We start from the raw sequence: 15,254 nt of genomic DNA, 5'->3' as shown, positions 1-15,254 counted from the left end.
TAGTGAAATCAAGAATGTTTATTTTAAAAAGCAGAGAGTCAAGTAATCGCAAGTAGAAGTACTGGAAACAAATAGCTACATATAAAACAAATTCATAACATGCATTCTGGAATTTAGGCTTAATTAACTAGATACTCTCATGTCTTGGAGAGTCAATGCTCACCCAAATCCTTGCAGTGTTTTACATCTAGACTTGGCTTTGATTCACCTTTCGTGAGGCACACTGATAACTTACCTTCTAGGTGAAGGATCCAGTGTGTTCCTTTGCCTCCTAAGACATGTCTTGATTCATAAACAGAAGGGGATAGGAGTAGGGAACTCTGTGTAAAGTTAGTTATTCTCACTGTAAGTGACCAGCTGAGCTTTCCCGTCCCTTCTTCCTTGTGCTGCAGATGTTTGGCTATTGCTGCTGTCCAAAGCAGCAACAACCAGATGGTCTCTTTCCAGGAAGCAGGTGCTTTCTCCTTTTAGCTCTACTTTTTTGAGCTTATTGCTGGTGATGGCATACTGAAAAATGAAGGGAATAAAACAGGGGCCCCAAACTCTAAAACAATACATATGCACTGTTTGAACACCAAGACTAGACTTTCACTCACATGCATCCTTGTATAAAAAATATGTCAAATGTGTTTTGATTTAGCTTTGATTAGGTTCATTCACAGTGTGATCTTACAAGTTTATCATTAAATCCATTGTGACCTGTATAAAATATTCAGTGTGGAATCTTATTCCCCATGGGCCAATCCATTGAGGTCATTTATAGGGTAGACTATGACAGAGTGAGAGTGCTTAGATTTAAATAATTCCTTACTGCTGAATTTCATCCATAGCTTTTTAAATGTAGCTTCCTATATTGTCTCTAAATTATTATACTAGTCAAATATTCTTGCAACTGTAATATTTCTGTACTTGCATTGCTGAATTAGTGCCAATTCAAATTCTTCTTTTAACAAAAAATGTATTAATTGACTTAACTCATGCACTTGTGGTTTCAGTTCACTGGTTACATTGGTAGGGAGTGAGAGTTGGACCTAAATCTTGTTGGTATGCACTACTTTTAAATTCAACTGACATTTGAAAATGATCAGCGTAGAAATACATATAAATGTGGATAAGCTAATGAATGGAATTTTGCTGAAAGGAAAAACAGCAGATCTAAAAGTTTTACATGACTTGACTACTGATATTAAAAAGCATGTTTTCCCCAAAGTGTTTTTAGTGAAAATTATCAGTGTTGACAGTGAGAGACTGATGACACAAAGTAGATTCTATGACTTCTAAAAAACAAAGTCAACGACTGAACAAATAAAATGCATTTTTACTTCAGATTTTTTTTTAAAGTTGAGCAGTAAGAATGATTGCCTATCATTATCATTGTGCCCTGTTATTTTATTCTTTGTGAACTGCAGCTATGTTAGGATGCAGAAACTGTTATTTTCCTCGTTCTTGAAGGTAAGGAAACAGAGTTCTTAATGATCATCACATTATTTCTAGGCCATTACATTGCTTCCCTTGTTCTCACTGAAGTCATCTCCAGTAAACTGAGTACACAAAACATGGCTAACGACTTCTGCATGTAACTTTTTATTACATTTTTGGTTTAGTCCGGAAAGCAACTGTTACCTGGGAACCCAAGTACCAGAATCTCAAATCCATTACACATCCAAGCAGGCCAAACTACTTACAAAAACAGACTTGTCCTTGACCAACAGGGATATAGTATTCTTAATTCTGAATCTTCCTCGGTGAGTCTTTCCTGTAAAAGGAATCATAGAAAGTTGATAAGGGAAGCAAAAGGACAAGGAGAAATATGGCCAGCAGAAAACAAAAAGAATCCTAACAATAGTATTAATTCAGTGGTTTTCAAACTGGGGTACACATATCCCTAGGGGTACACGAGCTCTTGTCTGCCAGAAAAATCCTGTATCCCTTGCAGACCATTTTTTCCCCTTCTGTTTTCATAGGTATATTATGAGTCCCCTATTTCAGATAGGGTTATGTAGCAGATTACATTATTTGAAAACCACTGTATTAGTCAATTACTAGATGGATATGTTAGAATAATAATGCTGAAAAGGCAGAAATATTTAATAAATATTTTACCTATAGTTTTGGGAGGGAAGAGATGATGTAGTCATATCATATAATGATCATGAAATACTGTCCAGTAGTAGGTTGGGAGGATGTTAAACAGCAGATACTAAAGTTGGACACTTTTGAATCAGCAAGTCCATAAAACTTGCACTCAAGGGTTTTGAAAGAGCTGACCAATTTGCTTGCTGGACAGTTAATGTTGTTTTCAATTAATCTTGGGGAAGTTCCAGAAAACTAGAAGAAGGCTAATATTGTGCTAATATTTAAAAAGGGTTAAAGGGGATGACCAGGATAATTACACTAGAACCTCAGAGTTATGGGCTCCTCAGGAATAGAGGTTGTCTGTAACTCTGAACTGTCCATAATGCTGAACAAGACATTACGGACTTCAGCTACTGGAAGGGTGGGGCGCTGGGGCTTGAGCAGCAGGGTGGGAGGGTCAGGGCTTCCGGTGGGGTGGGGTCAGGGTTTCTGACCCTCGGGAGCACCAGGGCTCAGGGCTTTAGATCTGGGGGGAGTGCTGGGGCTCAGGGCTTCAGCCCTGCGGCTCTGCTCCTGGTTTTAGCCTCACATGGGGTGCTGGGGCTCGGGGTTTCAGCCCTGCGGCTCTGCTCCTGGTTTCAGCCTCACATGGGGTGCTGGGGCTCGGGGTTTCAGCGCCGCGGCTCAGTTCCCAGCTTCTATCCTATGGAGGGCGCCAGGGCTTGGGGCTCCCCAAGGCTCCACTCCTGGTTTCAGCTGGAGCGGGGGTGTCAGGGATCATGGGCTCTACCCTTACAGTTACTATAGAAAATTCAGGAAACAGCATATGAGCACTATAGGACAAAATCTAACACCTTTTGTTTGCTTATGCAAAACTTGGATTTAGGTCACCTTTGCCTTGAGGATTCCGTCCGAGACATTGCCTTCACTTGCCCTTCACTATGCTCCAGAGACCACTGTCATACATGACACCAGACTGCTGACAATCCCTATAGCAAGAAGACCCTTATACACTGCTGTTGACACAGCCTACAGAATTTAGTCCTGAAATGAGACATATTTGATCCCCAACGTATGCATGCACTTTTCCTCATACCAGAGTGACAGCACTCCTAACCTGCTCCAATTAATCACTTCACCATTCAGTACAGCTACACCTAACAGCTGAAGTGCATGCAGATAAATGCAGCAAATCAAATCTGTACAAATGGCACATTCTCTCAGTCATTCTTCATGTTTATTTATGGCACTCCCTCTCACTGAACTATTCTCAGTGGCTATTGACAGCTGTAGGGAAACATTTAAAGCTCCATTATGGGTGTGGCCTGAACCTTAATGTATTTCCTGGTTTTCAGAAGTTTGTTTGCTTCAGAAGTTTGTATCTGTTCATTTTCTGGTTTTCAGAGGTAGACACCCCCGGGCAATCTTAACTCTGTGTTAACTAAGTTTTGGCTTTCAGTTACCAAGTCAATTCCCAAACTGGAAATGCTGCCCAGGAGACAATGAGAGAAGCTGCTAATATAGCCCATATCTTACCTTCCATTGGGATTGTATGGTTAAGTTAATGGTTCATCTTTTTGTACATTTTCATGTAAAATGGATAAAGCTTTTAAATAAATGCACAAAAGGTGTATGTGGGTGGAGCCAGGTGCCAGCAATGACAGTCACTAAGTAGGTAAACTGCCACTGAGAAGATAAGCAATGGCTAATGTAGCATGTCACTGAGGAGTAGGAAGTGAACTCCAGACTCTTGTTTCTGTGTGTCTAAGACATTAGACATAAGAATACCCAAATCAAGAGGACTGGCTTATTTAAACGGCAGGGGTCTGGTCCCAGAGCTCAAGCTTTGCACTGCTCAACCAGTCGTCAGGCTCATTTTAATTGTTTTTCCCAGGCCAATATCATGATATCATAAGGAAAGCGTGAAATCCTTTCTACCACTTACTTGCCATAAAATGGATGACATGAAGAAAGCCTTAACAAATTTAGAAACTGAAGTAGCAAGCTTGCTAGAAAATGATTGGTTACATAACAGGTTAGTGATGAAGGATTAAAGAGAAAAGCTGAAAAAATTAAACAGTTGAGATCAGCAAAGAAAGTAGACACTTTGCAACCTGTGTCATAAAGAATGACAGGGATTTAGGGAAAAGAGTAAAAAAGGTATTTGCAGAAACTGACAAATCCTGAGAAACACTAATGAAGAATAAATGGATCTATTGAAATTTATGGGATTCATGGGGAAGATTTGGTTCCAAGTATGGATGAGGAAAAGGCTCTTGTATACACTGAAGGCTCTAGCAAGATCCCTATGTGAAGCGTTAAGGAGATAGTGTAGGCACCACTAATGTACTGTTAGACCAGTTTGTCCTTTCTGTATGTTACAAGTGGCCAAAAATAAAGGAGACTTATTTTACAGTGGGGAAAAGGTTGTATGGCCTTTCTCAAATTTAGCTCACTAAGCAAAAGCCAAAGAAAGGAAATGAACCAAATAAAAATGTTTGCAAGGGAGGGAAGCAACCCAGCCATCATTCCCACCAAAACAGTTTGTGAAGTGCAAGGTCTACACCTATCTTTTATGGTTTGGAGGAATGCATATGGAACCACAGTATGGATGAAAAATTACTTGGAAATGACAAAGCAAAACCGAAAAGGAAATAATGAAAATCTGACATCTTCATATAAATTTTTTAAGTTATGTTACAAAAAGCTGTATGGAAGATCAGCTCTTTTAGTAGGTCTCGTTCCTTACCCCCCCCCACTCCCATAGCTATTGTGTAGAGAGTACTCTCAACTACTGTATTATTCTCCCTTTTTGAGAAACTTGTTAAATTCTTTAGCTAGGTTGCAATAACTCAAGATTTGCTGAAATATAAAATATTGAGTGAAAACAGGATTGGTTAGTATTTTGGTTTTCATTGGTTAGGAAAATATTAATTAAATTCCTTTCTTTCCACCCCAAATAGCGGTGGATGATTTAATGTTTAAACATTGAATTATGGGAATTTTTTAATTGTCTTTGGGAATGACTCCTGAACATCTTTTTTTATTATTGAATTAATCTTTTTCTTGTCCATAAATACTTAAAAAAACTAAACACACATATTTAGACCAATAAATAAATAAATTAAAAATTGTAAGACAATCAAGTTGTCCTTGAAGTTTTTTTAAACTGCCAGATACTTCATTTATATTTCCAGAGGGAAACATAAGAACATGCAATTTTTATTTATGTATTTATTTGATAATTTGGGTGTATGTGAAAGCATGATGCAGTAGTTTACCCCACCCATCCCATGAAAAGGTTAATATTGGCCTGAGAGGCCAATTAAGCTGCCTGCTTGCACCTGGTCTAATTAGAAATAAAGCCCAGCTGGGGCAGGACAGAGTTTGTTGGTCCATAAGGAGCTGAGTAAGGCCAGTTGTGGGAGGAGGCTGAATAGAAGTATTCTCTCTGGGAAGATGCCTAAAGGAAGTCTGAGAAGGAGAAAGGCCAGATAAGCTTCTCCAGGGGTGGGCTAGAAGCTTAGCTGGAGTCTCCCTGAACTCCTGAGTAAGGGAAGGAGTGGGCCAGCCCTGGGATCATGGGGTGGGTAAAGGCACAGAAGGGTGGTCAAAAGTGTGCCTGAGTTGGAGTGGGTGTCAGATGAGCCGAACTAGGCTGAAGGTTTGGTTTTTGTATATGTAATTTTAGGATTTCAGTGAAATAGTCTGGATAGAGCACCATGACAGTCCTATGCCTGCAGTAGGCAAAAGGATAGTGGGATGAAACTGAGGCACAGATGCTGAAATGCCACCTCGAGCTAAAAGGGGATGTGTTGTGGTGACACCTTGCTATGCAAAGGAGTTGTTTAGGGGTATGTTTGTATGGTAGTGGCACAGCCGTGGTGCTGCAGCTGTGCCTCTGTAGCATAGATGCTTCCTGCGCTGACAGAAATGGGTTTTTCAATTGATGTAGCAGTTCTCAAACTTATTTGACTAGGTACCACTTCTTTGTGTGTGTGTGTGTGTGTGTGTGTGTGTTGTCATTTATTACCCTCCCTCCCCGCCCCCTTACATATACCACCACCCAGCTCTGAAGGCAGAGCAGGGGCTCCTCTGAAGGCAGTGCCATGCCATGCCAGCAGCAGCCCAGAAGTAAGGGTGGCAATGTGAAAAGTAATATTGATGAATATCACTTTTCACAGTAGACTTAGCCAGTGATGAGCTGCCAAAATCTTAACAACTGGTTCCCTCCTCCTCACCCCACGAGGAGGGTTGTGGTCTGCCCCGCCCCCCAGTACTTCTGCCCCATTAAACCCCCTGCTTCCTTGATGTCCCCCCGGGACACCTGCATCCACCCCCCTTCCCTGTCCCCTGACTGCCCCCTGCTGCCCCATCCAACCCCTCCTCTCATTCCTGATGGTCCCCTGGGACCCCTGCCCCATCCAACCACCCCTTCTCTCTGTCCCCTGACTGCCCCTGGAACCCCTGTCCCCTGACTACCTCCCACCGCCCTATCCAACCCCTGCTCCTTCCTGACTGCACCCCAGGACCCTTGCCCCCATTCAATCCCCCTGTTCCCTGCCCTCTGACCACGCCCCACCACCACCCCGAACTCCCCTGCCCTCTATCCAACACCTGCTCCCTTACCGCGCTGCCTGGAGGTGGCTGGCGGTGCTACAGCCGCGCCGCTTGGCTGGGGCAAGGGCCGGTTGACCGGGGTGGAGCAGGTCGGCCAGAGCCGCTCGGCTGGGGCCAGAGCCAGGGCCTGTGTGAAGCCGCCGCTTGCTTCTCAGTCCTCCCAGGCTTCCCGCGCGAACAGCTGGGGGTTTGCGGGAAGCAGGGAAGGGGAAGGAGAAGAGGGGTGGAGCGTTCATGGGAGGAGGCAGAGGTGAGCTGGGGCTGGGTGCGGTGCGGAGAGCTGCTGGAGCTTTACCAGTTGTTAAATTTAAAAGCCCTTTTAGAACCGGCTCTAAAAGAGCTTCTAAATTTAACAACCAGTTCCCGCAAACCGGTGCGAACTGGCTCCAGCTCACCACTGGACTTAGCTCCCCATTGCCACCCTTACTTCTGCGCTGCTGCTGCCACCCTGGGTTGACAGCTGGAGCCCCACCACCTCCAGGTGAGGGATTGGGTGGGTTGTGTGTGTGTGTGGAGAGCCTGAGCCTGGGCTCCTTCCCGTGAGGGATTGAGGGGCAGAGGGAAGGAGAGCCTGGGTGGTGGGGCTCTGGCTGTCCCCTTTATCCGTGCCTCCTGGATGTGCACGGCCCTTCTGCATGAGCTCCAGCCACCTGGGGCTGACAGCCAGGACTCTTTTAATAATAATAATAATTAATAATAAAAAAGGCACACAGCTTGCAGCTCCCTTAACACATTCTTGTGCTTCACTTGAGAGGTCTGCCCCACAGTTTGAGATCCGCTGATGTAGTTAATCCACCTCTTTGAGAGACAGCAGCTAAGTTAACAGCAATATTCTTCTGTCAACCTAGCTATGTCTACGCAGGGGGGGTAGGTTGACTTAGCTATGTAACACAGAGTCTGATATCTTTCACAGGCCTGAGCTACATAGCTAGATTATTGTCATTTTTAGGCATAGACCTAGCCTAGATCAATTTTGAAAGGAGCAAAAATAATGAACATCATGGATACTGAAACCTCTAATAGAGCTGGCATTCTGTTGTTCTTCACTGTTGTGCATATATGCATGTACAGCAAACTCAGTAAAGAAACTGAAAGTGGGGTAGCTCTTTGGTAATTCACTAAAATTCTGCTAAGTATCTGCATGTCTGTGCTTGCACTCTAAGTATTATTAAATATAGAATGGAATATCTTTTGACATTCTGTTAAGAAGATGTGGTAGAGAAAATGATCCTGTTAATGAAAGATCAAATATCTTAAAGGAGATGCCTGAGGCTTTTTATACTTGATAGAGAAAGAAGAGAAAAGTGAAGATTCACCCCAGAGAATACATCTGTCTTCCAGTTTGTGAAGATGGCTTAGGCTATACCTTATAATATACAGAGCAGAATACACATGCAGATTGTACTGAATTTTTATAATTCAACTCCCAGGAAGAGTTACTAGTAGTATGTATCAGTGTAGTATTTGATTAAACAGTGAAGAATCATTAGTTTTAACACCACTTTACTCTTACCTTCTTATTAGCTGCAAGAATAAAGAGTTTAACAGTAAAGGATGTCACCTACTAATATTCTAAGAATACCTATTTGTGCAGTTGGTATTTATGTGATTAGAGTTGGGGCATAAATAATTAGATGCTCACTATACTGAAAATTCAGGCAATCATATACCATAGAATTAAAAATGCAAAACAAAACTGTGAATTGTGAGGCTATGATCAGATTATCTAAAATGTCACATCTGTTGAGTGGTCCTGGAGATACAATAAATCACAAAAGGAAAAGCTTAAGTGGTTTGTATAGTCACCAGAACCCCAAGAAGAAATTATAGATCTAAAATTCAAATTTTGATTGTTTTATATATTATCAATTATTTGCACAGCAATATAAATACACACACAATATAATATATGAACCATTCCAGGATTTGAAAAGTGCACTCATCCATAGCAAGTGGGAAGATTTCCCATGCAAATATGGGCCCCTGCAATTTTCAGTTTCTGCTGGATGTCCGCTTTCATCTAAAAAATAAAAATAAAATAAACCACCACCACCACCACAAAAACCAGTTACAATAATGGTTGTGAAGATAACTTTCCAAGTATAAACCAAAACAGTGTTGTCATCCTGAGTCTGTAGACATACAGCTTTAGGTCCTCTGCTGCTGCTCATAGGAAATAGAAGGAATGTGTTGTAAGGAAGGGGCCTAGTCTTTTTTTTAAACCCACATCATCAGAATTAGAAAAATGTTGAGAAATTATATATTAAAAACCCCTATGAACTAGAAAGATTATTTAAATAAGATATACTTTATTTGAAAGCTTTTGGAAGTATAAAAACCCTTCTTTGAGATCTTGATTCTGCTGCTGTGCAGATCTCAGAGCGCTGCTGAGCAAGTGGAGCCCTGTGCGGAGCACCCTGCATGTTACATGATCTCAAGCCTGCCCATGTGCAGGAGACAAGCCCTCACGGAGATGCAGTGAACTCCTCACAGAGGAGCACACGACTCTAGAACAATGCAAGGAGGCGGATTCTGTCTCAGGTCACCTTTCTGGCTGACTGAGGTAGGCTGTCCACACCTCAGACGTGCCTCCTCTTCATCAAGGTTGTCTGTGTTTGGGGTCATGGTCCTCAATGTTTGGGGCCAGGGTGCTTGTGGTGCAGCTGCCACGTTTCAGCAGGTCCCTGCCTGGTCCCAGTCTCATAGGCTGCTCCTATGCTTGCAACAAGTAGGTGTAAAGGAATTTGTGGCGGTCATCTTTCACATGTACCCCTTCACTCCTGGATCACACAGCCATATGGGAGGAGGTGCCATGCCCTGTTCCAGTCATCATCATGTCCCTTTTACTCTGCAAACTCCTGTAGAGCTGCCTGCATATGAATTATTTCTGCTACCTGGCAGCCAAGTGTATGTATCTCTCCATATCAGGCAAGAGTAGGGATCCACACAGCAGGGTCACTGTGTTGGGTTCAGCACAGTTAGAGATCCCATCCGTGCTGTAGCTCAACACCTTGTGCCACTGGCAGGCTCCATTTCATACTCCATTTAGTAGTGGCATTACTAATGTACTTTAAAATGGCATGTGCGTAAATGCTTTGCAGGATTATTACCCAAAATTGTATCTAGTAGTTTTAAAGACCTTTTGATATTACTTTTTCTGAATTCACAAAGGAAATATTGTAATTAGTAGCACAAAACTTTTAAAATAAGTTAAATTAAAACAATCAGATATGAAAATGTATTGCCTTTGAAAATCTTTCTATTGTACACATTTTCTTTCTTCTCTTTCTCCTCAATTTAAACTGTTGGTTGCTTTCCAGACCAGCTGCTGTGTTACCCAGTGTCGGTGCTGCTAGTGAATCAAAGAAAGGGAAATTTCCCATTTGGCCAGAATGGAACGAAGCAGATATCAATGCAGAAAAGTGGGATGCAGGAAAAGTTGGAAAAGAGAAAGATAAAGCTGGAAAGAGTCCAGTTTTAGTAAGTTAAATATGACACTTTTTTTCAGCCTAATTTGTCTACATATACACCTTTACCCCGATATAACCCGACCTGATATAACGCGGTAAAGCAGTGCTCCGGGGGGGGGGAGGCAGGGTTGCACATTCCGGTGGATCAAAGCAAGTTAGATATAACGCGGTTTAACGTATAACGCGGTAAGATTTTTTGGCTCCTGAGGACAGCGTTATATCGAGGTAGAGGTGTATTTAATGGAGTATGCTTTGCTTTAACTTCAGAATAATTCGTTGCTGATAAACATGTTAATTTCTTCAGCACATCTTTTAAATTGTTGCCTAAGTTTAAGAGGGTTCCCACTAGATCAAGTCCAGTCTTAAGCTAAATATATTTTGCCTCTTTTCATTCAAATTTTAAAAAGGAAGACATTAATTTTTCTATGTCGTTTGTGCAACAGTTGTCAAGCTAAATAAAGCAGAAATGTTTCAGATCATAATTAAAACTACCGCTTCTTATGGGAGCAAACACGTTGCTTTTACATTTTCAGACAATCTGTACGGCCGTTTGTAAAAGTATAAACAATACTGGAAAATACTTATTAATTATGCTTGTGTAAAACACAGAAAATTGGCTTTACTAGGGACTCATGATTCCCTGAGTATTGCACAAATCTTATAGTCTTAAATATTTATTAGTGGTCATACTTTGAGTTAATAATTACTTGTTGGTCTCATTCCCTTTACTTAATAGGTCAACTAATATATTGTTTCTTTACAGGGATTATGAACACTGTTGCATAAATTATTAGCTTTAAAATATTGCTTTATGGCTGTCCAGCACTGCCCCTTTTGTGGATAATAGGATGGGGAGGAGGAAGTTCCCCTTCAATACTGTTTACTTATGGGGTGACACCAGTTTGGGGACCTAGTCCCCCCCCCCCTTCTCTTCTCTGTGGCAATTACAAATTGCCCTACCTCTAAATCAGTCTCTGCAATCCTACTGCTGTGGGCAGAGAGGGGCAGGATGTGCAAAGGGGACATAGAGCTAATTTGACTCTAGCTCTATTGATCTTGACTGAGCTCTGGTGAATATGCCAGCTGTGGAGCCACATTATGTGGCAATAAAAATGTATGTGCCTTGTACTTCCACATACAAGTGGGTTGGTTTTTACAAGCCAGTGCTTAATACAACTGAGAAAAAATAGCTGCTTCTTCGAGTGATTGCTCATGTGTATTCCACAATAGGTGTGCGCGCTCGTCACGTGCACTGGTGCCGGAAGGTTTTTCCCTTAGCAGTACCCGTACTGGGGGAGCACCGTGGCAATCCCTGGAGTGGTGCCTGTATATCGCGCTATAAGGGGGACCGCGCGTTCCCCTCCCCCCTCAGTTCCTTCTTGCTGCCAGTGAAGGTAGTCGGAACTTTGTGCTCCAGCTCTGCTGCAGCCTTTTCTTCTCGACCTTAGTGGTACCGTTCGTGGAATTGTTACTTCAGTTGTCAGAGTGGGCTCAGGGGAGGGATAGCTCAGTGGGGGAGGGATAGCTCAGTGGTTTGAGCATTGGCCTGCTAAACCCAGGGTTGTGAGTTCAATCCTTGAGGGGGCCACTTAGGGATCTGGGGCAAAATCAGTACTTGGTCCTGCTAGTGAAGGCAGGGAGCTTCAAGGTCCTTTCAAGGTCCCTTCCAGTTCTAGGAGATAGGATATCTCCATTAATTTAAGTCGTGCGACTCCTGTCGCCGTTCCATGTCAAGGAGTGACCTGCACGCTGAGTGTCTCCGCTGCTTGGGTGAGACTCACATCAGCGAACGTTGTAAGATCTGCAGGTCATTCAAGCCGCGGACCAAGAAGGAGAGAGACATTAGACTTCCCGCTCTCCTGATGGAATTGGCGTTGACCCAAACTCTGGCACGCCGGGTGGACTTGGCACCCGGCGCTGCATCGTCAGTGCCCCTCTAACAGCCGGCACCGCTCCCCCTCCAAGAAACAGGGGAACGGCCCTACCTTGCAGTGGTGCTGAGACAGGGAAAGAGGGGAGGCTGGTCCCGCTTCGGGCAGCCCTCGGTCCCCCCCGGGCTCAAGGCCTCTGACTCAGGTTGAGCAGAGCAGCCCGGCGCTGTCCCCGTGCACATCTCCACTGGTACGGGTGCCATCGATGCCGGAGGCGATGCAGGCTGCAAAAGACATTATGAGTCTGCCGGTTCCAAGCGCGCAGCCAGTGATGGGGCCCCCGGTCCCACAGCAAGCCTCCATTGGGTGCCCATCAAACCTCTCCTGTGGGACACAGTTCCCGTTCCGAGGACCGCTCCCTGCACCATTCGGTGCTCAGCGACCGGTCATCCTGCAGCTCGCGCCCTCCCTTGACGCCGACCAGACCATCCGGGTCGCCGCCCGGGCAGTAGTCTCGGGGATTCTCTACGCTGCCTGCCAGCGAGTGCAGACATCAGGAGAGGTGCCGGGAATGCTTCCTTTCGTGGCACGACTACCGCAGCCAGTCTCGACGGGATAGACGTCGTCGCTCTCGTTCCAGTTCCTGCTCAACTATATGTCGCGCTCGAGACTCCCCTGGCGATGCCTCGGCACCGGAGCTCCTGCCGCCATCATGAGTACCGAAGCAGCGGGAGTGGATACAGTTCTTCGGGCAGGTACAGTTCATTGACATCGCAGTCCAGGTCCCGAGGGAGGCGGCATCGCAGGCACCGCCGCTCATACCGTTCCCGTGAGACTGTGCGCTCGATGGTGACCTCGGCCTCGGCACCCAGCCGCCCATCCTTGGTCTGCGCTGCTCAGCCGGGACAACTAGCGCCACTGGGCCCTCAGCCGGGTGAGTGGCAAGGGGCCCCGTGGCAAGGACAGTGGTGCTAATGGGCACAGTGGCCACCGATGCCCAGCCAGACGGGGGCACGCTTGGTTGCCGGAGCGTCTCAAGTTCCATCAGCCTTGTCCGGCCACCTAAGAGACAAATCGGCGGGCCACGAGTCAGTGGTTCCATGCCTGGACTCTGATCTGGGGCTCGACCCCCCCAGTACCAACCGAGGACCAGGGCTCCGTGCCGGCTCTTTCCCCAGCACCGGACGACACCATAACGGCGCCTCCGCCATCAATCCCACAGGAGGATTTTAAGGCACACCAAGACCTGTTAAAGCGGGTGGCATCCAGCCTCCAGCTGCAGGCTAAGTAAATGGAGGGCCTGTCCAACTCCCTCTTTAATGTGTTGTCTCTCTCGGCACCGGGCCACGTGGTTCTGCATCTGCACCAGGGTGTAGCCAACATTTTCAACACCTTGTGGCAAACTCCCGCCTCCTTGGCCACAATCTCCAAGAAGGCTGAAAGGAAGTACTTTGTGCCAGCCAAGGACCATTAGTACCTCTATTCCCACCCGGCACCTAACTCGCTTGTGGTAGAGTCAGTGAACCACAGAGAGTGACAGGGCCAGCCTGCACCCACCCCCAAAAATAAGGACGCCAGACGACTGGATTCTTTTGGTAGAAAATTTTATTCCTCGGGCAAATTTCCCAGCTCAGGGTAGCCAACCACCAGGCCTTACTGAGCAGATATGGACCGTCTACTACACCTGGGGGCGGTGGAAAGAGTACCAATAGAATTCCAGGGCAAAGGGTTCTAATCCCGGTACTTCCTGATCCCAAAGGCCAAAGGGGGCCTCAGGCCTATCCTGGCCCTGTGGGGCCTAAACTGTTTTCTGGCCCGCTCCAAGTTCCGCATGGTGTCTCTGGCCTTTATTATCCCCTCCCTGGACCCGGGGGACTGGTATGCAGCCCTGGACCTTCAGGACGCGTATTTTCACATCCATATTTTTGAGGGGCATAGGCGCTTCCTCCTCTTCCTAGTGGGGATAGACCACTACCAGTTTGCGGTCCTCCCGTTTGGCCTATCCACAGCACCCAGGGTTTTCACAAAGTGTATGGCTGTGTTAGCGGCCTACCTCATGAGGGAGGAGGTACAGATCTTCCCATACCTGGACAATTGGCTTCTCAAGGGCGACTCTCGTTCCGAGGTAGAGACCCACGTGGAGCTGCTCCTGTCGACATGTGCCGGTCTCGGCCTAGTGGTGAATGAGACCAAGTCAACCTTAGTTCCAGCATAGAGTTCATTGGGATGCTGCTGGACTCCTTGAGGGCCATAGCGCCTCTCCCCCTGGACAGGTTCGAGACCCTAAGGCCTGGTCCCCACTAAGTCCCCACTTCGGACTAAGGTACGCAAATTCAGCTACGTTAATAACGTAGCTGAATTCGAAGTACCTTAGTCCGAACTTACCGCGGTCCAGACGCGGCAGGAAGTCTCCCCCAGTCGATGCCGCGTACTCCTCTCGGCGAGCTGGAGTACCGGCGCCGACTGTGAGCACTTCCGGGATCGATTTATCGCGTCTTAACCAGACGCGATAAATCGATCCCAGAACATCGATTGCGTGCCGCCGGACCCTCCGGTAAGTGAAGACAAGGCCTTAGAGTTCTCGTCACCTCGGTCACGGCTTTCCCAGTGACACCAGCGAGGGCGTGCCTTTATTCTGGGCCACATGGCGGCATGTACGTATGTGGTCTGCCATGCGAGACTCCAAATGAGGCCCCTCCAGATCTGGCTGGTCTCCCAATTCTCCCAGGCCCGGGACGGGCTCCATCCCTGATACTGGCTTCCCTCCAATGGTGGTCTTACCCGGGCAATATGCTGCAAGGGGTTCCCTTTCGGGATGCCAACCCGTCTATAGACCTGGTGACCGATGCGTCGGACCTAGGTTGGGGAGTCCACACAGGGAACGTGCAAACCCAAGGGACGTGGGCGATCCCGGACTTGTCCCTTCACATAAATGTCAAAGAGCTCAGGGCTGTACAGTTGGCGTGCGTGGCTTTCCACCCGTACCTTCGTGGCAGGGTGGTCAGAGTCTTCACAGACAACACCGCTGCTATGTACTACATCAACAGGGCAAGGCGGGACTCGTTCCCTAGCCCTCTGTCAGGAAGCCCTGAGCCTATGGGAGTTCTGTATAGCCCACGATATCTCCCTGAGGGCTGTACACCTTCTGGGCGTCCGCAATACGCAAGCCAGGGTTTTCTCCCACCAGTATGAGTAGTTGCTCCATTCGGAGGTCGCT

The 15,254-nt window shown here is 46.1% G+C and overlaps 1 protein-coding gene across 1 annotated transcript in view; it reads left to right on the top strand.

Moving 5' to 3' along the window:
• The window catches only part of ADGB (androglobin), a 208,931-nt gene that overhangs the window by 20,160 nt on the left and 173,517 nt on the right, over nucleotides 1-15,254 (top strand). Inside the window, exon 2 of the mRNA XM_034765467.1 lies at nucleotides 10,017-10,176. Coding sequence (XP_034621358.1) covers nucleotides 10,017-10,176 — 160 coding nt within the window. The remainder of the gene's footprint in view (nucleotides 1-10,016; nucleotides 10,177-15,254) is intronic.

The sequence above is a fragment of the Trachemys scripta genome, chromosome 3 (assembly GCF_013100865.1).
Source record: "Trachemys scripta elegans isolate TJP31775 chromosome 3, CAS_Tse_1.0, whole genome shotgun sequence".
Lineage (NCBI taxonomy): Eukaryota > Metazoa > Chordata > Testudines > Emydidae > Trachemys > Trachemys scripta.
The sequence above is the reverse complement of the archived record's forward strand: the minus strand, read 5'-3'. Positions and strand labels throughout refer to the sequence as shown.